The 23,120-nt window shown below is 36.1% G+C and overlaps 3 protein-coding genes across 4 annotated transcripts; 2 read left to right on the top strand and 1 right to left on the bottom strand.

The window, feature by feature from the left end:
• Positions 1 to 772: 772 nt before the first annotated feature.
• Positions 773 to 6,983, bottom strand: LOC127935883 (V-type proton ATPase subunit C 1-A). 2 transcript variants are annotated; one of them, XM_052534094.1, is made up of 13 exons: positions 6,815 to 6,983; positions 6,315 to 6,474; positions 6,165 to 6,232; positions 5,866 to 5,951; positions 5,275 to 5,369; positions 5,083 to 5,174; positions 4,901 to 4,999; positions 4,424 to 4,492; positions 3,262 to 3,354; positions 2,416 to 2,509; positions 2,117 to 2,214; positions 1,898 to 2,021; positions 773 to 1,367 (listed from the first exon to the last, which is right to left on the bottom strand). In XM_052534094.1, the coding sequence occupies exons 2-13, from the start codon at positions 6,441 to 6,443 to the stop codon at positions 1,272 to 1,274; spliced, it is 1,143 nt and encodes a 380-aa protein (XP_052390054.1). In that variant the 5' UTR covers positions 6,444 to 6,474; positions 6,815 to 6,983; the 3' UTR covers positions 773 to 1,271. The 2 variants fall into 2 exon arrangements, with proteins under 2 accessions (XP_052390054.1, XP_052390053.1); XM_052534093.1 differs by having other exon boundaries at positions 2,117 to 2,509.
• Positions 6,984 to 9,352: 2,369 nt separating this feature from the next.
• Positions 9,353 to 16,344, top strand: LOC127935084 (antizyme inhibitor 1-like). Its single transcript, XM_052532678.1, has 12 exons — positions 9,353 to 9,532; positions 10,905 to 11,048; positions 11,597 to 11,773; positions 11,887 to 12,060; positions 12,167 to 12,339; positions 12,976 to 13,104; positions 13,192 to 13,273; positions 13,371 to 13,445; positions 13,531 to 13,696; positions 14,359 to 14,474; positions 14,559 to 14,776; positions 15,215 to 16,344. The coding sequence occupies exons 3-12, from the start codon at positions 11,672 to 11,674 to the stop codon at positions 15,288 to 15,290; spliced, it is 1,311 nt and encodes a 436-aa protein (XP_052388638.1). The 5' UTR covers positions 9,353 to 9,532; positions 10,905 to 11,048; positions 11,597 to 11,671; the 3' UTR covers positions 15,291 to 16,344.
• Positions 16,345 to 16,539: 195 nt separating this feature from the next.
• Positions 16,540 to 22,764, top strand: LOC127935085 (ribonucleoside-diphosphate reductase subunit M2). Its single transcript, XM_052532679.1, has 9 exons — positions 16,540 to 16,746; positions 17,322 to 17,471; positions 18,831 to 18,947; positions 19,070 to 19,203; positions 19,558 to 19,652; positions 19,749 to 19,882; positions 21,237 to 21,341; positions 21,436 to 21,549; positions 21,638 to 22,764. The coding sequence occupies exons 1-9, from the start codon at positions 16,699 to 16,701 to the stop codon at positions 21,788 to 21,790; spliced, it is 1,050 nt and encodes a 349-aa protein (XP_052388639.1). The 5' UTR covers positions 16,540 to 16,698; the 3' UTR covers positions 21,791 to 22,764.
• Positions 22,765 to 23,120: the final 356 nt, after the last annotated feature.

The raw sequence follows: 23,120 nt of genomic DNA, 5'->3' as shown, positions 1-23,120 counted from the left end.
ACGAAGCAGTTTGTAGAAGTGACGCCGTTGTGGATTTCAGCATCAGTATTGGTAAATCACGTCGATTCGGTTTCTCTGGTCCAGCTCTCATGATATCCTGGTTCAATAGCATCTGCTCGACTCCCACCGCAGCCCATTGAAATAATAAAAAATGGCGTGCAAGTGCAAGCTCTGGTCCCACGCGCAGCTGGGAGTGAATGAATGGCCTCGTGCATTTGCCAAACTTGAGATTTGTCATCCTTTACGTCATCAGTTTATCGTGATACTGTGTGGAGGCGATTTCCGCCGAAACAAACAATAAAGGAATAGGTTTACGTTATAGACCAAAACATGTTCAAATAAAACTTGTATAGATAGCCTTTATAGGCATATATTATAAAGCGCACACATTGGCTACACCAAGATTTGATGAGAGTGCTTCTGTTTTGTATTTTCCAATTCAATAAATTTGCCATATATTATAAATCAGTCAGTGTGGTGTAACCAAGTTATTTTTGATCATAATTACTGTATTACAATATATTTATTTTTTTGTTTATATTTATTATCACCTTTTTTTCTACAGACGTTTTTTGGGGCCAAATAGAGTAACCCTTGATATTAATGAATTGTGTTTCATAAAATGACCCTGGTATTACTGTACACTGCGCTGCCATGGTATTTTCTTAAGGACTTGTTTTAAGGCAGTCATCTCCTTCAAATAATTCTTCAGAAACAGTGCATAGAAATTTGAACAAACATCCTAACTCCTGACAATAAAACACAAACAAAATGATGTGCTATAATTTTATTGACTTTGATTGGTTTTTACATCCAGCATGTTATCATGTATTTCACCTTTTCCAACAAAAACATACAGTAAATACATTTAATCTCACAGCAGAAGTACAAACACAAACATAGTGGTTCTCAGCAACACAATTAAACATAATCACTGCATTACCAGCACGTGGCACAGAGTACGCACCAACAGAAGATTAAAAACAACAGAATGCAAAACCATTATGGGCTCAGCGAAAGCCGAGTGTTCAGTGTTGGACCAAACATGCTTTCGAAGGACAGATTTTAAAACCCCTGAAAATCCTTCATTTGTAAACAAATGAAACCAATAACACAGATGGTGAGATTCTAAGACTTCTTATTAGAAATCTAATCAGATCTGCAGGAATGATGAAGGAATGAGGAAGATAAAGATAAACAGTAAGTGTTTAATAAGTTACTGGGTACTGTCTCAGTGAAGCAGGATGGAACGGTGCACTGGAATTTGCCTTCTATTTGAAGTCAAGGAGGTTGCAGTCGATCTTGTAGTAAACATAGGGATAGTACTCTTGCTGGCTGAGATTCAGACCCGGGATGTCCATAGAAGCCTAAAACACCAAAAAAATTAACATACAGATATCTTCAATTAGGCCAGTTTCTTATGCTCACCAAAGCTGCATGTATTTGATCAAAAATACATCAAATACAGTAATGTAAATATTTTGTAACTTTATAAATGCCTTTACTGTCACATTTTCTCAATTTAATGCTTCCTTTTTGAATAAACTTAATAATTGTGTTTATCTTATTTACCCCAACCATGTTTTCAACATTGATAGTAATACACAAAAAGTTTTCGAGCAGCAAATCAGCGTATTAGAATGACATCTGAATGATGTGACACTGAAGACTGGAGTAATGATGCTGAAAATGTAAAAAAAAATTGCATTTAAAAAATGTCTAATATATTTTAAAATGTAATGTATTCTTTTAACGCTGAATAGAAGCTAGTTCTTTTAAAATGTAAAGATTACACATTATTACTGTTTTTTTTTTTTTCAATAAATGCAGCCTTGGTTAACATAAGAGATTTCTTTTAAAAACATTAACTTAGTAAAGAAATGTAATTATTCCTCACATCAATAACAGTAGAACTGCTGTCTAAGTGTTTGTAAAGGTCCTGCAGAACTTCTCTCAGTTTCTTCATGTTCTTCCTGTTGGGCTGAAGCAGCATAGCCTGGAAATTGACTGGCAGCCCATACCTGTTAAATACACATATGCAGGGCTTACTTCAGACAATCTTCATCTACTTATGAAACAGATTAATATGCTTTAAACAGATTTGTACACACTGTACCTCAAGACTGATTCTGTAAAAACCCGAAGTGCCTTTATGTGTACCCATGCGATGAAAGCCTCACTGAAGTTTACTTTAAGCCAACGCACCAAAGGACCCTGAAGTGCAGAAGCAGATTGACCATTGTTATCATTACTTTTCTTTTTTCTCTTTCTTATATTAAAATGGAGACTAATCAAGGCCCAAGGCCTCCCTAGCTGGCTGTGAGGTTGATACATTTTGAGGTTACTCATCAACAACATTGTGGAGGATTTTATAATGTTCAATATTGAATCAAATTTAGACAGTTGGACGCGTACAAATTGCTTTTTCTTGTCAGTGGAGAGGCGAGTCATCTCCTCTTTGTCTGCTTTCATCTCCTCTTCATTGTACTGAAAATCACGCACCATGAACCTGAAAATCAGAAACATAGGGTCAAGCTTTCCACTGATTCAGCTGAAAGACAGGATGGCATCAGTGAACATCAAGAACAGACGGACACTCCAACACATTGTGATATATTAGAACAATCTTACAGCAGTACGTCATTCATAATCTGAGAATATATTTACACTGGTTCTTGAAATATGGGACAAAAGTTTCTTGGTTTTAAATAGGATTTAAAAAAAAATACTTTTATTCCACTATGACGCATTAAATTGATCAAATGTGCCAATATAAAAGATAAAAGATAAAATATTTCTAAGTCAAATGAATGCTGTTCATTTGAACTGTGTATAAATCAAAAAATCCAGAAGAAAAAAAATAAATGCATGGTTTTTAGAAAAAAAAAAAAGTAAATGAAGCAGTTTTCGGTGATTACTGAAGGATCATGTGACACTGAAGACTCACAGGAATAAATTACATTTTAAAATATATTCAAACAAATATTAAAGTTTAATATTTGTGAATATATATTTAATATTTGTGTAATACAGTAACACTTGTGAATATATATTCACAATATTACTGTTTTTTTTTTACTGTATTTATCAAATGAATGTAGCTTTGGTGAGCATAAGGGACTTCTTTCAAAAGCATACAAAAAGATATTTTGAACAGTAATACATTCACAAATCTGCCATTCAAATACATTAAAGAAACTGAGATTACAGGATGATTTCACAACAATAACAACTATAGTCTGTGAAGCTTCAAAGACTCACTTGTTTTCTCTGGCTTTGTGTTTGAAGTCATCAATAGCCTTCCTGAAGAGTGTCACACTAAACAGCCCACTGTCATGGTCTTCAAATAAAAGCCTAACAGACGAGCAGATGAAAGATCAGTCACTATCACCATCAAATTTCCTTTATCTAACACATACCGTATTTTCTGGACTATAAGTCGTACTTTTTTTCAAAGTTTGGCTGGTCCTGTGACTTATAGTCAGGTGCGACTTATTTATCAAAATTAATTTGACATGAACCGAGAGAAATGAACCAAGAAAAAATGAACTTATAGAAAACATTACCGTCTCCAGCCGCGAGAGGGCGCTCTATGCTGCTCACTGCTCCTGTAGTCTACACAGAGCAGCATAGAGCGCCCTCTCGCGGCTGGAGACGGTAATGTTTTCTCTTGGTTCTAAATAAATGCGACTTATAGTCTAGTGAGACGTATATATGTTTTTTTCCTCATCTTGACGTATTTTTGGACTGATGCGACTTATACTCAGGTGCGACTTATAGTCCGAAAAATACAGTATAAGCTTTGAACATTAAAAGCTTGAATTCCATTGCAAAATTTAGTATATAATATGTAAAAAAAAAGATGATTTCTAAAAAGCATAACTATTTATAGGTTACTTGTTTCTCATTAGGAGTACAACCATTTTTCCACTAGCAGTTGTTCCTCATGCACTGCACTGCCATTGACTTTTTATTTATCTTCCTTAATGTTCTCAATAGGTTCACAGTTTTGATGTTTTGTTACCTTTTTATTGAGGTTTATTCAAAGTCTTGGAAATGTTCTTTGCACTGAATGAAATTTATCCTTAGTGTTGTTGAATCTCCTTGAAATGTTGCTTGGACTTCACTATGATTTCTTGTAGAGTGTATTACTTCAGATTAATTGAGCACATAAAGGAGTGCACAATGTTTTGGAAAGCATAGTTTGTGTGCAGAAGCACACTGCACTGTAATGCCTGTATTTCTATGTGTCACTGCAATAACAGAAGGGCATGGATTCCATAGACACTGTCTGTCGAGTTTACATGTCCACCAAAAGCAAAGCGTGATGATGTCAAGCTTTAAATACATACAGCTGACAGAGAGTTCATAATTCTATACTTTAAGTGATTCAATTTTAAGATAGTCATTGAACTTTACTCACTTTGTGGATCTTGGAACCACCATTTCAGAAAGAGTTTCATATGTCTTCTGCCAGTCAGGATAACTCGTCCTTTTTAGGCCATAAAATTGACAAAAATAAGTTTTGCAGAGGTAACAACATATAATAATAATAATAATAATAATAATAATAATAAAAAACGGGTTCCTTCTGAATTATAGAGATTCACCCAAAAATGTAAACTCTGTCATCATTTACTCACACCTTCTGCTGAATGCAAAAGAAGATATTCTGAATATTGTTGGGAAGAATAAAAAACTATGGTTCCCACTGACTTCCATAGTATGGAAACAAAACTCAATGGGAACAGAAACTGTTTTCTGACATGATTTAAAATATCTTCTTTTGCATTCTACAGAATAAAGAAAGTCACACAGATTTGGAACAACATGAGGGTGAGTAAATACTGACAGATGTTTGGGTCATTTTAAAAGCACAAAATACTCCAGCTTGACTTACTTTGGAACAACTACAAGTAGAGTAATAAGATATTCAGAGTCCAGAACAAAGTCCTCCTTCTTGACTATATCAGCCAAGCTCCTAGTCAAAAGACTCCCTCTAGTGGACAAGACATCTTATTATGTTCAAAAGGATTAATGTCACAGAGAATGTCACAAATAAATGAAGAATATGAAACTTACACATTCTTTCTCTCCAGGCTCTGCAGGTTTCCCTTCAGGCTATTATAAGCTGAAGCTCTGGCTTTAAGATCATTGTCAATCTGACTCACTTGCTGAGAACAGAGAACCAAAACGGGAAATTCAATGGACAAAAAAATCTCCTTTTATATTTTCCTATTATAAACAATGGCTAAATATTTGAACGTGTGTCACCTTGGACAAGATCTCGGAGATGTTCTTGAGGGACTGTTTGATTGGATACTTGGCCATATCCCAGTGAAACCGCGTAACATACGTGACCAGATCAACTGTACGGAAACAATAATTCATTATAAATATTTATAATTATATAAAATAAGATTTATGAGTTAATTTACTAGGACATTCTGCAAAAGTGGAACTATTGCAAATATACTTCAGGTACACTTTAAACACCTTGCATTTAAAAGACCGATATTATTCAAAGATCATACAATCCTTATTAATAGCAATATTAAAACACATCTTAGGCATAATATTAAGAAATGTGCATTGTGCAATAAAGAAATACTCCAAATAAAGTTGAATTTCTAATTTTATATCAGTAAGTCTTAAGTTACACATCAATAAATATGGTAATGAATTTGAAGTATACTTAGTAAGAAATAAATGTATTTTAAATGTATTATTGTATAGTTGTTGTTGTTGTTGTTTTTACTGGGGTAGACCATGAAGGATTACATCTTTGTCTTTGAAGATCTGTATGTGAATGTTAATTTGACATTAGTACCCTTTAAATGTTTTGAGGATTTTATGTTCACTTGCCTCCATTGGCCAAAAGATTCTCCTGAACTTTGTCTCGACTGTCCTCTAACACATCCGCCATGTACTGGGCCACTTTCCTCACTACGCTGGAAAACAACAGCAATTAATAAATGAATAAAAATAACAGCAGCACATATACATTTAATTATATTTAGAGAACTTTAACATGACAGAAGCTTAATAACTTAATAACCCTATTATGGGAATTTGGGGAACTATGAGACTGTACCAAAAGCAGTGTGTCGTTGACAGTGCACAAAATAAAATCATATAAAAATAGTCAAATGTTGACATGAAACCTCTCTACGAAAGAGTCCAGTTTGGCAAGCTCATCAGACAGCCCTACAAGGATATCCAGAGTCCCCACCTGTTGAGAAACACCACCAAAACTCACTAGACAATGAATAAAGCAGTGCTTTAACTGAATTAGAAGACGAGGAGTCATTTACCTTCAGTTCAGGTATGTTGAACTTGTGGTTGGTGGACAGGTTGGTCTGAGCTGTGGCCGTGTTCATCTTGTCCCATGTCTGCTGGCAGTTCTTCTCTCCAGGAGCCGAGATCAACCAGAACTCTGTCATGATGGTTCCTCAAACAATCCGAGAAAGGGTCCTAAAACATAGATCAAAATCTCATAGCATATGAGACACTTAATCCCCCCAAAAAACTGAACTACTTTCGAGGTTGATCATATGCCCAAATTCACACTTCTCCATTTCATTCCGTAAATATATGACCAGTCACGAGTCATCAACAGATAACATTTGTCATGCTTTTAATCGCGTTTAAAAATGTAACAAATACTTTTAATCGTAAAAGTGCACGCTGATATGGTTTACGTATCCGTGATATAATGAGTTAAATTCGCTGTTTGATGTCTGTAAATATTGTATGAGCAGCGCTTACGCCAGTCACGACTATCAAATTGACATAATTCTTTCGCGATACTTACCGATTATATGAATCACTTCAGTAATCTACAAAATAATCTGTTAAAATCGGAAGCTGTTTTAATAAAACATTGCTGAAAACACAGTTAATTGAGTCGCTGTTGAAAACCCTTCGGAGAGCGTCACACTTCCAGTCAGCTGACCAGAGGAGCTTGTGATTCGTTCAGCTGACAGTGCGTTCAGAATGCGCAATGTGGGAAGTTTTTTTTTTTTTTTTTTGACCCATTCAAATATCGAATCAATTAATATATTTTTCAAAGTAATAGTTTTAAGATATTTTAGCTGCTGATTCCTTTTTTTTTTCTAAAAAAAAATGTATATATATATATATTATTTATTTGATGTCAGTTTTTATCTGAAATTCTTTCACCCAGCAAATGGCTATGAAAACACATGCATCTTACACTGTTTAGTATGTTTAAGTACTGTTGTGTAAGGCTTTGCCAGCTGTGAACCTCACTATTTTTGTGTTCTACATTATGAATCTGAAGGAATACAACTGATGTTTGATGACAAATGCAGTCTGTTGACAGGGAGCAAATCAAAGGGAGCAACATTTCAAACAAAATTGGTTTTACTGGTTCTGGTGGTATAATGGTTGTATACAGTAGCCTATAACAATATACAATACACTAGTTGTATATAACAAAAGATAATATAAATCTAAACATAACAACAATGAATTTAAAAATGATTTGAAAAATAAAAGGTGGAAGTAAAAAATATTGTATCAGAAAAGCCTCCAAGATGCTTCAAGAAACCTATACCTCCAAAACATGAAAACCTTTGCGCAAGTATGCCTAGGACAAAAGATCAGTCTACTAAAAGGGTGGATTGCACTAAATGGTTTGTTTTCGTTAATTGAAGTTAATAGATAAAAATCTGTTTATGACATTCTTTTTCAAAGCATCCTCACTTTACAGCATTTTTACATAAGTGCCTATAACTTTTCACAGTACAGCTTTGCAGGTAGGTTTCTTCAAGTGTCCTGCCTTAGTTTTTCCTGATTCTTCATGTAATCCCAAACAGACTGAAGATGGTGAGATCAGGGGCCTGTACCATGATGGTAGCTGAACAAATTCAGAGTTACAGGATTAGTTTTGAGTTGACAAAACCAAACCTCTCCAATCCGGCTTTGTTGGGACCATGATGCTGTTCATCAACTTTCTTTCTCAATTCAGGCTTTGATCCTGAGTTTGTGGAGCGCGTGCACATGAATGTGTGGCATCACTGGAGAACAGCCAATCACGAGCCTTGCAACACAAAGCAAGTTTGATTTACTTCTCGCGAGAGACCCAGCGAGAATCAAAACTAAAGGTTAAAGGTTTTGCTAAAGGTTAAGAGATTGAAGAATATGACACATTTAAATGTCATATGAAAAATAAAGGAGGACTGATAAAATAAATGATCTTGCTCCATCAGTGTAGTCACAAGTGGAACTTGTTAACTTAGTTTATACATTTGAAAATATATAGAGATAAGAGACTTGAACATGTAAGGTCAGATTTGAAATTTTTAAAATAGTTCAATCTTTTGATACTACAGCTTATTTATATTACATGATCTGTATACATTAATATTTATTTAAAATAATTTATAATTACTGTTAAACTAAAATTGTTTGTGTGTAAGAGATAAATAATAATATGAATCACAATAATTATATAAATCATAAAATGATGTTATTATCATTAAAGCCAGACTTCTATTTTTTTCTTTTTTTTTTTTAAGCATAAGTGACCTTTAATTTGGAGCAAGTTAAACTGGAGTGACTTTGTGTCAGACATGTGTCACTTCTCTCACAGCTGATTGGTCCAACTTCAGTTTGAGATCTCTAACCCAGAACATAACCTGCCCTGGAGCAGGTTAGCCGTGCAGCGTAAGATACCATGGCAACGAACACCGATTAAAGCCGAGCTACTTTCATAGTACCTAAAACCCAGGATTGGTGCAAACTAAGCTGAAACATAGCTGGCTAGCCACCTAATCCAGCTTCATGGTACAGGCCCCAGATCTCTGTGTGAGGCACTGGCTGCTGTCAGACTCCCTGTGCATACAAAAATCTCACTGAAGTATTACATTTAATGGAAAAAGGAATGTTTGGAAATGTAAACTGGAATTTCCTACTGACACACTACAGCAAAAGACAGAAAAATAACTGGCTTAAATTAATATTTTGTTGTTGTTGTTGAAAATACTAATGGCTTAAGACTTTTGCACAGTTATATATATATATATATATATATATATATATATATATATAAATATATATATATATATAATAAATCTAAGATAAGAACGTAAATATTTCATGAGTCATCTGATGTCCACGCTCACCGCTGTCAAAGCGGAAGGATTAGCTCATGAATATTAATCAGTGGTGGCTGACGTTTCTTGGAAATCCTCCCGAGAACGGCCAGTCTCGAACAGATCTCGAGCCAGTCACGTTGCTGCGTAGCTCACGTAGCCGCGCCTTTGTAGAGCTGGTACTTTAGGCCACGCCCCGTGTTTTCTAATAGAAGGTTACTTCCGCCTTCCTCCAGCGACCATTTCTTCGTGAGACAGACAGCAGCGCTCTCGTGTTCGACCGAGCTATCCTCGCCCAGGCATATGGCACAGACAGCCCCTCTTCTTTCTTCTATTTGTGTCCCCACCACATTTTAAAAATTCCGCCGAAAAAGAGAAGACGATTTTCCAAATCATTCAAGCCGTTATCTCACGTAAGTACCGCGTTTGTTGTTGTTTTTAATCTTCATTCCGGAAAAATCCGCCTTCTGCTGTAAGGATCCGTCACACAACATGGCGGTTGGTTGTAATCGCGCTTGTTATACCGTCAACAGCAGTGCTCCGTGAAGGACAACGAGAAATAGAGTTCAAACTCACAGTTAATTAGGATTAAATGCGTTCAATTATTTATATAAACCATTAGTTCTCGGAGCATGGCCGGTTTAGTTGGTTTAAATAGTTCATAATTCAGTGGACAAACCCAGGCGCTTACGACATGCCCGATCAGGTTTTTGAATGACGAGCGTGTTACACATTAAATATTAATACTGATTTACTGTACTCTAATAGCAGATGCGATATGGTAATAACATATATCATGCTAACACTAGTTAGGTGTTTAAAAATGTTGTTTTCCTAAGAAACGTATGTTTTGGTTAAGTATTAACGTAAAAGTTACCTCATAGAAAAAACACAAATCACTTTCATGGTTATTATACCATAATAACGAAACAATTATTGGAAAAAAATATATTTTTAAAAGATAAAATGTCATAATTCTAATAAAATGTCTTGGTAAGATGACTGGAAAAAAAGCTCTAGTGTTAATTTTGGGGGGCAAAACTTATAATGCAATATAATACAAGGATGATAGAATCCAAAGCCTGATGAGTCATATTTGATACATTTTAACATGGATTTTCCAAAAGAAGGTCAATTGGCTTTAATCCACTAATTGTTCATCTTAGGATGTTACTAACAATATAAAAGTTATTTTTTACAGCATTTCACAGCAAAGACACCTGTACCATTTACTATTTGCTAAAAAAGTATGAACTATCAATTAGATGACCCACAGCATGCAGTAGGTTGTGTACAACAGGGTTTTCCAGCCATGTTTTGATGATGTTGATCATTTTTTTTGAGGCCTTCGAAATTCATGTTTCAAATAATATCCTACATTAGACTTTACAGAGTTAAGGTGGTGTCCACATTAAGAAATAAACACCATTACCTCTGATAAATGTTCAGCAAGTTACTTCATTTGTTGACTCCATGTGTTAAGATAAAGACAGTGTTGCTTAAAAATGAGAACATGGAGTATCTGATCATCAGGTCTGTTTAATTAGTCCAGTACAAAGTACAGCTTTAAATAAATGGTCACTTAATTAAAACATTGTAGCCTACAAATAAAGTGATGTATAATGTACCCATATCAAGAAAACTGGTTATGTGTCTGTCAAGAGTTATATTGGAAATGTACCAACCTGTCTAGCTACATTTCTGTGCTGCATAAGTTTATTTTATCCATCAGCTGCTCTTGTAAATCAAATATGTATGTATACACCTGTTTCTGTGGCTTCACAGGGCTCCCCACTCTCTCTGCGAGTGTATAAGCGCTACCCAGAAGGCCTAGGGGAGGCCCTCTACCGCGAGCAGTTCGACTTCAACGCTGAGCCGCCTTGGGATCCTAGTTGATAGCGGGAGAAGACCATCTCCCACGTTGTCCATGTGAGTCCATAAATATTGGACACATCCCTTCTGAAGTACCATTCAGAGACTGTTACATAATAATGTGATTTGTTTAATTACACACAAAATCCGTGTCTGCACCCACCAAACTATAGTGGATAGTTTTTGGTTTTACATAACACTATTTATGGCTTACATGTAACCGCTTTGTCCCCCGTTCATATTGCACAAATCCATTATTAATACCATTAAATGCTCCATTGTGCTTCAAAGCCACAGGCATTTATTTTGATTGGGTCTGAGTAAAAAATTAAAAATAGCCCGTAGGCCACATTCTTGAAGCCTGTGTGTTGTCGTCATCTCTAAAGATGGACTCATGTGATGCCTTCTCTAGTTATGCGATTCATTGTCCCTGCCTCTTGTATTTATTAGCCTCATAGAAACCCAATTTAAATCAGTGATAGCATTACAATGGCTTTGTTGGTGTTGTGGTTTTGATGAAAAGTTTTTTGTGAAAACATAACGTTATTTGTATGTTATGGAAGTTGTTGTACTGAAACTACTATGCTATGGTTTCCCCTGAACAGTTTGTTGCATACCCAGAATACCCCAGCGGCTCAGTAAACTCTCTATGATTGTCGGATTTGCGGAATACGGTTGAGATGAAAGGATTCGTTGATGCACCAAACTACTTAATTGAACTACTGGAGGGAGGAACGACCCTTGACGATGTTATCGAGAACCACGTCTGTGAGCAAAATCTGGTGAGTGCCGAAAATCAGTCTCCAATTAAATGTCTGACTGCATTATGAACATCTGTTTTAGTCAACAAATGTTTCTGTCTTTTTTTACTGATTGATGTGATTTTGTTTGTCAGGCTGAAAAGAATGCATTTGTTGTGGCCGACCTTGGGGCCCTAATGCGACAGCATGTCCTGTGGAAGACCACTATGCCTCTCATTCGACCCTTCTACCCAGTCAGCTGTAACAGCAGCCCTGTAGTCATTGAAGTCCTGTCTGCTCTTGGCGTTGGTTTTGTCTGTGCAAATAAGGTACCTGTTTTTTTATTATTATTATTATTAACTGTAGATATTAAAAAGATCTCAAAACATGTATTGTGAAAGCACACCAAATAATAGAAATGTTCATTTCTTTCAGGCTGAAACCACATTGGTACTCAATCATGATGTCCCTCCTGAGAACATCATCCTGTCTGGAGTTTGCAAGCAGCTTTCACTCATTAAACACGCGGCCAAGACTGGCATTAACTATCTGGTGTGTGAAAATGAGGTAGAGCTTCGCAAAATTGCCCGTGTTCATCCTGAGGCTAAGTAAGTCCTTAAAATATATTGTATATATATGTGTAATAAACATTTAAACAAAATGTGTGTATGTGTATTTTATATATGTCAATACAATTATCGTTAAGAAATTAATACTTTTATTCAAACATTAAATTGTTTTCAACATTGATAATAAGAACTGTTTCAAATCAGCATATTAAAATGATTTCAGAAGGATCATTTAGCACACTGAAAATATAGATTTAAATAGATACGTTTTTCATTTATAATAAAGCAAAACTTGTTTTAACTCGATTGAACTGATTTTGTAGTTTTAATAATCAGTTTATTTGTAATCAATATACTTAAGTGATTTTTACAGTTGATTAGCCTATTTGTTTTTCTTCCATGCTTCTGTTTAAATGTAAGATGAAAAAAGTCACTAATCTCTTTCTTTCTTGTATTATAATTGTTCTACTGTTTATTAGCATTTTTGTTCTAATTAATAACAAAGATAAAATAAAAACATGTAATTATTAAAATAGTAATTATTTTTTTGGAACCTTCAGAAAACTAAAACAAATTGCCTTTGCTGACTCTGTCGACCTTAAAATAGGTGTAGCGCAGTCATTAATGATTATTATATATTTATGTCATTAATTCTCTTCACTTTTCTGGTGTTAGGCTTTTGCTTCAAGTCTGTACTGAAGCACAGGTGGAGGAGGCCAGTCTGACCATTGGTTGCTCCCTGAAGAGTTGTAGACACCTTCTGGAAATGGCCAAGGAGTTGAGTGTGAATGTGGTTGGAGTCATGTAAGTCAACTGATTTGGTCCTGACTAATCTGCTGTGGCTCACTTTGTCTTGTTAAGAGTTTTTAAAGTGGGACTTTTTTTTGGCAGGTTCCAGGTACCAGCATCATGCAGAGATCCCCAAGCATACTCCCATGCACTGTCAGACGCCCGCTGCATCTTTGACATGGCAGTGAGTAGTTGTACGGATATTATGTGATAATTGAATTTCGATTTATCAGTAAATTTCTTGTATCCTTTGGAGTGCTGAGTCTTCTTTGTTCCTACAGAAAGAACTTGGCTTTGACATGAAGATCCTGGATATTGGTGGAGGATTCAGTGGTTCTGAGTTTCAGCTGAAACAGGTAGGGCAAGTATATGTCTTTTTGTTTTTCTTTTTTGAATATCATCCACTTATTAAAAGCATTTCTTTAATTTCTCTTTGATCAGGTACATTCGATCATCAAACCCCTGCTGGAGGCCTATTTCCCCTCAGCATCTGGAGTGAGCGTCATTGCTGAACCAGGAAGTTTCTTTGTGTTTTCCTCCTTCACTCTGGCTGTCAATGTTATTGGCAAAAAGGCAGTATACCCGGATCTCCATTGTAGCACACATGGTGAGTCCAATCATATTTGACACAAACTGTATTTGGCATTAAGGAAATTGTCATTGATTACTCAATCTCATGTCATTCCCAACCTCATGTTGTGGCTTTGGCTCATCTTCAAGACCACAAATTAAGGTATTTTTGATGAAATCCTACAGCTTTCTGAAACTGAAACATTTTATGGCCCAGAAAGGTAGTAAGGACATTGTCATTTGCATTCCTCTGCTTGTAATCAAGTCTCAGTGCATGCGTGTTCTACGTCTGTACGTCAGTGTGCATCGTGGCACTCATGAATGGCAGCGGACACTGACCCGGAAGAGAAGAAATCGTTGAATAAAGTATTTTTTATTTTTTTGGACAAAATGATTTTCGTTATTTTCATAAAAATACGATTGAACCACTGATGTCGCATGGACTATTTTTATTATCTTATTACTTCATTTGTGGGCTATAAAAACATTTCAGTTGTTTACCTGTCTATGGAGGGGCAGAAAGCTCTTGGATTTCATAAAAAAAAAAAAATCTTTATTTGTGTTCTAAAGATGAATGAAGGTGTTACGGGTCCAGAATGACATGAGGGTGAGTAATCAATGACAGAATTATCTTTTTGTTTGAATTAACCCTTGGAATACACATGCCTCATTTTCTCTGTGTCTCTTTTGCACTTTCAGATGAGCTGACCCCAAACAGTGCACTAGAATTTGTCTATTACATGAACGATGGTGTTTATGGATCTTTCATGGGGAAGTTGTTTGGAAATGTCATCACCACACCCTCTGTCCACAAGGTAAATAACAAGTCTACCTGAACACATGAACAATATTTGCATCGGTTGCCCAAGATTTTAAACTCATTGTTTTGTGTTTTTCAGATGTCGCTCACCCTAGATGAGCCCATGTTCTCCAGCAGCCTGTGGGGTCCATCGTGTGACCCACTGGAGCAGGTGGTGGAGCACTGCCTGCTCCCTGAGCTCGCTGTTGGGGACTGGCTCATTTTCAGCAATATGGGGGCCAGCGGTCAGGAGGGTCCGGGAACACTCAACGACACAGACCAACCACCTGTGTATTACACCATCTCCACAGATGACTGGTGATTAAGATCACGTTGCATTTGACCTTTTGTTCTGGCCACAAACGGTTTTTGTCTTCCTTTTTTCATTCGTTGTTTAAATATTACGTTGGTTGCGTGATCATTTTGTGTTCTAGATTCAGTCTTTTTATCAGCTTCTATTTGGAACTGATTGGTCTTAGGCTTCATTGATCTGAGCTTATGTGCCTCAGTTTTTGAGTGAAGATTGACAAAATTATCAACACGAAAGGTTGCATATACTCAGATCAATGTGCTATTTGAAAGAAAACAAGTTAACAAAGATTGAATCCAAGATTTGGTGATAATATAGCATAATGAGAGCTTTACAAGCATTTTTTAAAGGCCAGTCATTTTTGACCGGGAAAGCCAAATTAGGTAAAGGATCATCAGCACAGGTATTAAAAGTTAATATCATGCTGTTTTTCCCTTTTCCCCCAGGTTTGAGATGCAAAAGGCTGGAATTTCTCTTGATGACACCATGAAAACCCTCTCATTGGTCCAGTATGGCTTGTGAAAAGATCCAAACTCCATCCACTTACCAATGGGCGCGTGAATAGCTTGCAGAGTCAACATTCCAGCAGTCATGGGTGGAAAAAAATTGCTTTGGTGGGGGAGGACAAAAATTACTTTGTTATTGGTCAAAAACAAATTGATTGACATTGTTACATCAGATTCTCACAATTACAAAAGGCTCACTTTCCTTATCACTCAAAAAGAATGACAGAAAACCCATATAAAAGAACATATGCAACAAAATGGATGACTGGAGATGGCACCCAAATCTTGGGTTTCTTAATCAAACACCGTTTACATAAATGTTCAACTAATTTAATTTTATTATGTGTACATATAGATGACCTAATGACAGTCTTGTAAATTAGTTGTCTGTACAACATGATGCATTTGTCTCAGATCAGGATAGAGTATAGATTCTGCACAGATATGCCATGACTCTTAGTGTGTGAACAAGTGAAAATTGGTTTAGTCCTTGTTCTCTCATTCTAATTTTCCATGGTTTTGTAGGAGTAGGGAGCTTCTCCTTGCTCCTCATGCCAAATCATGGTTTCCTCATTACATGTGGTGTGTCACGTGACAGTATTTCCAAAGGTTGTTATATATTTCATATTGCTCTATAATTGAGTGTTCTGTAATTTGCAGTGTCCCTTCTGAAGATTTTAAACCTTCTGTCAGGTTATGAGTAGATATAAATTGGTCTCACGTTTTCTCCAATAACATGTTTTATAAAACTGGTAAGTCTGCCGAGTGTTATGAATCTGCTGACAGCCTGCTTAGATATTACATTTACCTCAAGTAATCTAAAACACAAGATTCACCTCAATCCGATTAAATGCTTTAAAGCACTGGTCCTCAATCTAAAATTCAAATGATGTATATTTCAACTTCAGGTGTGTCTAGCATGGTGTCTAAGATTGATGATAACAGCTCGCTGTTTTATAAAATCATGTCCTTTAGAAATGAAATATACCCTTTGTCCACTAATGGACCATTGCCTGTTTTTGACTGTAAATTTGTGCTTGTAAAAGTAATTAAAATATTAATTTAATACATTTCTGACCAACTACGATCGAGTCGTTTTTGTGTCTGTTTTTTAATGTAACGTTAGACCTTTGGAAGCTTGGTACAATAACCTCCTTTGTAATATAATAAATTATTATTTATTTAAAAACTACAATACCCAAAGCAACACTGGCATTACATGTATTTTATTTTTTGCATTGAATCAACCAGCTGATGAGTGGTTTTATATTGTAATTTCAGCTTTACGTAAGACGAGAAGCAAAGGGTTAATTTCTACACATAAGCACAGTGGAGGAGGAGCTATGAGCGTGTTGTAAGGTTGTAAATGACAGACGACAGAAAGATCGCAGCTTTACCGCTGCTGACCAAAGACGATTATAACCATGAACTCCAGCATAAGCAACACTCTATCGAGCGTTATGGAATATCAGGTAAATAACAAACTTATTCTACCTACAGTATTTAAGTGCAATATCGCGGCCTAAAAAAAATAATGTTGAATCTGCCTGCCTGGTTATGTGTGCGGCTGTGAGCTTTCATAACAAAGAGCCTCGCACATTAGGTAAAATAACCTTAAGTAAAGCGATATATAGCATTGATGATAATAATAAATAATTAAAGTATTGTATAATAATGACAGTGTCAATATAAAGGGTGTTATGTGTTGCGGGTAGCGACAGCAACATTTGGATTAAATATAAAAGTTGTAACATTAAAGACCGAATAAAGTTAATTAAAGACAGATTTGATAGTTATTATGATAGTTATTATTATTATGTTATTATTATTATTGATAGTTAAAAGTTCTTATTATTATTTTGGGATCGGTGTTGTTGTTTAAATCACATGTACATAAAAACCTGCCATTTAAATATCTCGTAAGCAGATTCGTCATCAGTTTGTCTCGCGGCATCGCTCTCATAATGAATGATGTAGGAATACAATACAGTTAAAACAACTTTAAAAACATCCATTGCTATATTTAACAGTTATGTTTCTCTTGCAGAATGGTCACAAGGATGTCGACGCAAACAGTGTTGAAGACGAACCCCTTCTCAAAGAAAACCCAAAGCGATTTGTCATTTTTCCTATTCAGTATCCCGACATTTGGAAAATGTACAAACAAGCCCAGGCTTCATTTTGGACAGTTGAGGAGGTGAATATAATTTTTTATTTATTGATCAAGTTAATATTAGGATTATCATTTTGGCAACTCAATTAAAACACTTGAATGTATTGTAATAACTGTGACAGTGGTGGTATTAATCGGATAAATAACAACACAATTCTGTTATGATTTAAAGGCCTATTTAACTATAACTGTAACTATATAAGTATAAAGCTGTAATAATTGTTCTCATTCTGAAAGAACAGCGCAGTCCACTCCACAGAGGAATGGTATCGTTTTTCCAGCTGATAAACGATAAAAACATTCATTCAATAAAATAGACAATCAGAATCGACCAGGCAAAGGGCTTACTGTGTATTTAAAGGGGTCATGTGATGCGATTTAAAAATTTTCTTTCTCTTTGGAGTGTTACAAGCTCTTGGTGCATAAAGAAGGTCTGTAAAGTTGCAAAGACTAAAGTCTCAAATCCAAAGAGATATTCTTTATAAAAGTTAAGACTCATTCACACACCCTAAATCAGCTCGTTCAAACATGCCCCCACATGTCTACGTCACTGTGTGGGGAGATTGGCAGAACACCGCCCAAATCACCGGATCGGCTTTCACTGTGGCTTTTCACGGCCATTCCTCGTTATAGCCACAGACTGCTGCTCACTCAAGCTGCGATATGCAATGCAACACGTAAAAAGACAGAATAAGTCATTATAATCAGAAATGATGTCCCCACTGGATGCAACAACTGTCTCGTTTGTAATGGGTTTTATTGTTTTTGTCCTGTCTGACCAGGACGTAACATTTCCGTCACACACTTGAGGCATTCAGCCAATCACAATGCACTGGATAGCTGGCCAATCATAGCACACCTCGTTTTTCAGACTGATGAGCTTTGTAAAAATCGACACGTTTCAGAAGGCGGGGCATAGAAACATTATTGTACAGTATGTGGAAAATCATGTGTTTTTTGTTGTTGTTGTTTTTTTACCTTAAGCCACATAAACACTTAAGTACACCAAAATACACAATATAATGTTCTTTTTAGCAACGTCATATGACCCCTTTAAAGCGGCAGAGAAAATAACTGCAGCATGCGCCTATTATAAGCACAACGTTGTTGAGTGTTGGTGACAACCCTAATATGGTTTGTGTTACAGTTATTAATTTTATTAGGTTGTAGTTCTAATGTTGTGTGATAGGAAGTACACGCCACAATTATAACGAAATACACAGCGGAATGATATCATTGGAATGGCTTTCAGAATATTTTTTTTCCTGCTGATGAATTTACATTTTTAATAAACTAGTCCTATAAGAACATTTAATTACAATTAGTATTTGTGCTTGTCACTGGTGCATGTAAAACTGCTTATCATTCTAATGGTTGGTTTAGGTGGATTTATCAAAAGACTTGGTCCACTGGGACAGCCTGAAGTCTGAAGAGAAACACTTCATATCCCATGTACTGGCGTTCTTTGCAGCAAGTGATGGGATAGTCAACGAGAACCTGGCAAGTGCGCTTCCTAACCTTCATTAAGGCTATGAAAAACCAATGTAAAATTTCATATATAGTAATGAATAGATCAGTCCAAGTTGTGTTCCTACTAAACATCATGCCTTTACTTGTCACAGGTGCAGCGGTTCAGTCAAGAGGTGCAGATCCCAGAGGCTCGCTCCTTCTACGGCTTTCAGATCCTCATAGAGAACGTGCACTCCGAAATGTACAGCATGCTCATCAACACCTACATAAGGGATCTGAAAGAGAGGTGAGAAGAAAATAAAGCATGCTTTTCTTCTTCAACAATGTCAGTTACACCTTTTAAAGTGCTTTTACACAGGTGACAGGTGCAAGATTCAGTTAAGCAGTTTATGCTAACATTTTCCTTATGTGGTTTATGTGCAAATGTTGCAAGATATTTTTTTCTAGCCACAAAAAAAGTCTTACACGCATGGGAAATTAAGTTATTGATTGTACCTACCTGTGTTTTATCAGAATATCTTTGATTAAAATTGTATTTACTTTATAAATAATCATACATGTCTATAAACATAACATCTGTATTTATTTCTGAATTCATGCATTCATTCATTTTCTCTCTCTAAATCCAAACTATTTAAAGGGACTATTTGTTCAATGCAATTCACACCATGCCTTGTGTAAGGCGGAAAGCAGACTGGGCCTTACAGTGGATCTCTGACACAAACTCAACTTTTGGTGTGTGGAAAAGACCTTTTTCTTAAAAAAAAAGTATACAAAATTGATTATCACACTTGTACAACAACAGGTGTTTGTATATTTATTTATTTTTAGGAGAGCGATTAGTAGCATTTGCAGCAGTGGAAGGCATCTTCTTCTCTGGATCATTTGCGGCCATCTACTGGTTGAAGAAAAGAGGCCTGATGCCAGGACTCACTTACTCCAATGAACTCATCAGCAGAGATGAGGTTAAATCTTTAAGATATTTAAAGATCTTTATGATATTAAGATCATGTTTTGATCAAGGTTTGTTAGGTGTCCACTAGGGGTGTCCCCGACTAAGGATTTTCATAGTCGAATCGGAATTTTCGAATCTTGCCGATATTCGACTGATCATATGTTTGGGGGCGGGGCAAAATACATTGAGTCAAGTCAGACATCCGACAGCCATAATTAATGATGTTAACACACAGGGAAAATGTGTAACAAATGCCTCGCAGATACAAATGGGGTAAATAATGTTTTTATGTTTTGATTAAAAGATAGTTAAACCTAAACGTCAGCGAAACCCTGACAATTAAAATTTTTTACAATAGTGCTCTCAATATAAAGTTAGCCTATATGACAGAGGTTATTAATGTTCTGCATTTCTGTTTTGAGCTGCGCGTGCTGAAGATGACCAGTAGAGTGAGCATTTGATAGCAAGTTTTTAATCAATGGGATTTAACTCATAATTTAATGTAGAATACGCTTCGTTATTTAGACAACATAACGTTAATATTAAGACTAATAGGCTACCTGCAAATGCAAATGAACATGTCTGCGCGGCTCTGAATGTGAACTCCTTTTGTGGACGCGTTCTTCATGAAACAATGTGCAGAAACATAGCAGCTAAACTCTAAAGATTCACAGCGTTTTATTATAATGGTCTTCTCATTATAATGGTATGGATGTGACAGTCAAGTCATAGTTATTAATATTCTGTATTGTAGTTTGACCTGCTTGTGCTGTACTACAATGAAGCGCTTGACTGAACCAAACACATTTTATATCAGGTAAACAATATATCCACGATATATGTAGACCGGCTGAAATGTTCTGAAATCACTTTTACCCTACCTGTTCGAAAAAAATCCAGTCCGTGCCTGTGTCAGTTTGAGTCTTGATAAAGTTTTAAATCCCTGCCGCCAAGATGCTCCTCTGTCGCTCACGGATTATGGAAAGTGAAACATAAATCTATAGGGGTGGTTGGATTTATTCACACACTTTAAAATATTAATTTGAAGCTTCGTATTTTCAGATTCTTATTCACGGCTTTATCATAATAGGCTGTATATTAACTAATTGGGAGAAAACCGCAAGTTCTATGTGAAATCAGACATTTGAGCTCCCCCCATATAGTCCGAATGGCATAATCAATAAACCCGCGAATATTCGACTGTGAGATTGCTAGTCGAATCAGGCTCCTCTAATCGAAGCATCGAATCCTCGACTATTCGGGGTCACCCCTATTGTCCACAATAAAACATAGAGAGATAATAAGAAGCCCCTGTGAAAATCTAATCATGGCTAGTATTGATTGAGCCATCTGAATCTTCACAGGGTCTGCACTGTAATTTCGCATGTCTAATATACAGCTACTTGGTGAAGAAACCTTCTGCTGACCGAGTGAAAGACATCATCACAAAAGCTGTGAGCATTGAACAGGTGCATACAGTTTGCTGTACTCAAGTAATGCAGGATTCCTTTTTCTTTCAGACATGAATGTAATTGCATTTGTATTTTGCTTGTTTTCCTGTAGGAGTTCCTCACAGAAGCCTTACCCGTCAATTTGATCGGGATGAACTGCTCTCTCATGAAGCAGTACATTGAGTTTGTGGCTGACCGGCTGCTAACAGACTTAGGATTGCCCAAAGTCAGTATTTTATTGGGATTGTATTATGATTTTTGTCTGTTAATCTTTATACTTATATAACAGTGCTTTTTAAATTCTGTCTGGAAAGGTTTACAAGTCAGAAAACCCCTTCGACTTCATGGAGTCCATTTCATTGGAGGGAAAAACGAATTTCTTCGAGAAGCGAGTGGCTGAATACCAGCGACTTGGAGTGATGTCAAATGTGATGGACTGTGAATTCACTCTTGATGCAGATTTCTAATGATGAACTACAAGAAATATTATTAATTTTTTTGGGACAGTTTTAGTAAAAACAAAAAACAAGCCATATGATCTTCAGACCTTGTCGAAAAGAAGTGGAAATCAGGTTTTCCAGTTTCTGAATAACATGGTAAAGAATTTGTCAAAGAGCTCACCAAAGTGGACGTGTGGCTTTAGCGTATTCAGACCAGACTTGGTGTGTGTTATGACAACCATCATCTGAGGTTGCACAGTTTCAACATACTGCCACCACTGGTCAGGAGATATGAAAAATGGCTATGTTTGCTTATAACTTAATGGATTGGCCCAAAATCACAAGCCTCTGGTCTCTTTCAGTCTGGAGTAGCATGCCAAGTCGAATGGCAACCAGTTTTCCCGTGTCTACCAATTTGGGCATTGGTTTTTACGAATGTTATTTTTTACTAATGCACTGGTGTATGGTTCTGAAACTTGGTATGTATCGTCAGCACAAACTCAAAAAGTTTAGTGCCAGTGCCATCTTGTGGTCAAAATTACAATGAAAAAAAATAGTCTTAATAACTTTTGATTCATGTTCCCTCTTGTCACGAGATTGTCTTGTTAGAATCCTTGGATTATGCAGAGAACAATAATACTAATTATGCCATTATTAGCTGAACTTCCTGTCATTCATTTTGATTTACATCAAACTCTGCCAAGAAGCCTAACCACTGGACTTCTGTGATTCTGTGTTGATGGGCATAACTGTTTTCATTTACCACATCAACAGATTTGATGGCATAATGCCAAACTGCACCTGAGGCTGTATCTCTTCATAGCTTTGACATTCTGGGGAGTAGGGAGTGGGGTCCCCCTCGGTCTGATCGCTGTGGGGCCCGGTGCAGCCGCACCAGTTGCACCCCTATAAGGATATACTTAATGAATATTTCTTTCAAATATAACCTGTTAGAGTATGACAAACCCAGACGGAATAAATGGATTAGTTCCTAGCCTATATGTTTATTTGTTTAGTGATTTTATTTAAAATACAGTCAGAACCAATTAATGAAGCAATTTTCTGGTGGGTTAAAACTGAAATAATATCATAATTTGGCAATAGACTGATAAGGTTATTAAATGCAATAAGAATTTAATTAATTTAGATTAGTTTTTTGTTTTTGTCCACAAAAAATTACAATCACAAGCCCTTATAAACAAACGATGAATATGACAAAAAAATTAAAGTAGTAATTAATAAATAAACGGAAACAAACTAAGGAAAGCTAACTAATCGGAAGAATCTTCAAAAGAAATCTCGTATTGTTTCAAGAATTTTTATTACTATAAAAAAAGAGAAGTCAGAAGTCAAAAAG

The sequence above is a fragment of the Carassius gibelio genome, chromosome A19, assembly GCF_023724105.1.
Source record: "Carassius gibelio isolate Cgi1373 ecotype wild population from Czech Republic chromosome A19, carGib1.2-hapl.c, whole genome shotgun sequence".
NCBI classification, from domain to species: domain Eukaryota; kingdom Metazoa; phylum Chordata; class Actinopteri; order Cypriniformes; family Cyprinidae; genus Carassius; species Carassius gibelio.
This window is presented reverse-complemented; position numbering and strand designations above follow the sequence as displayed.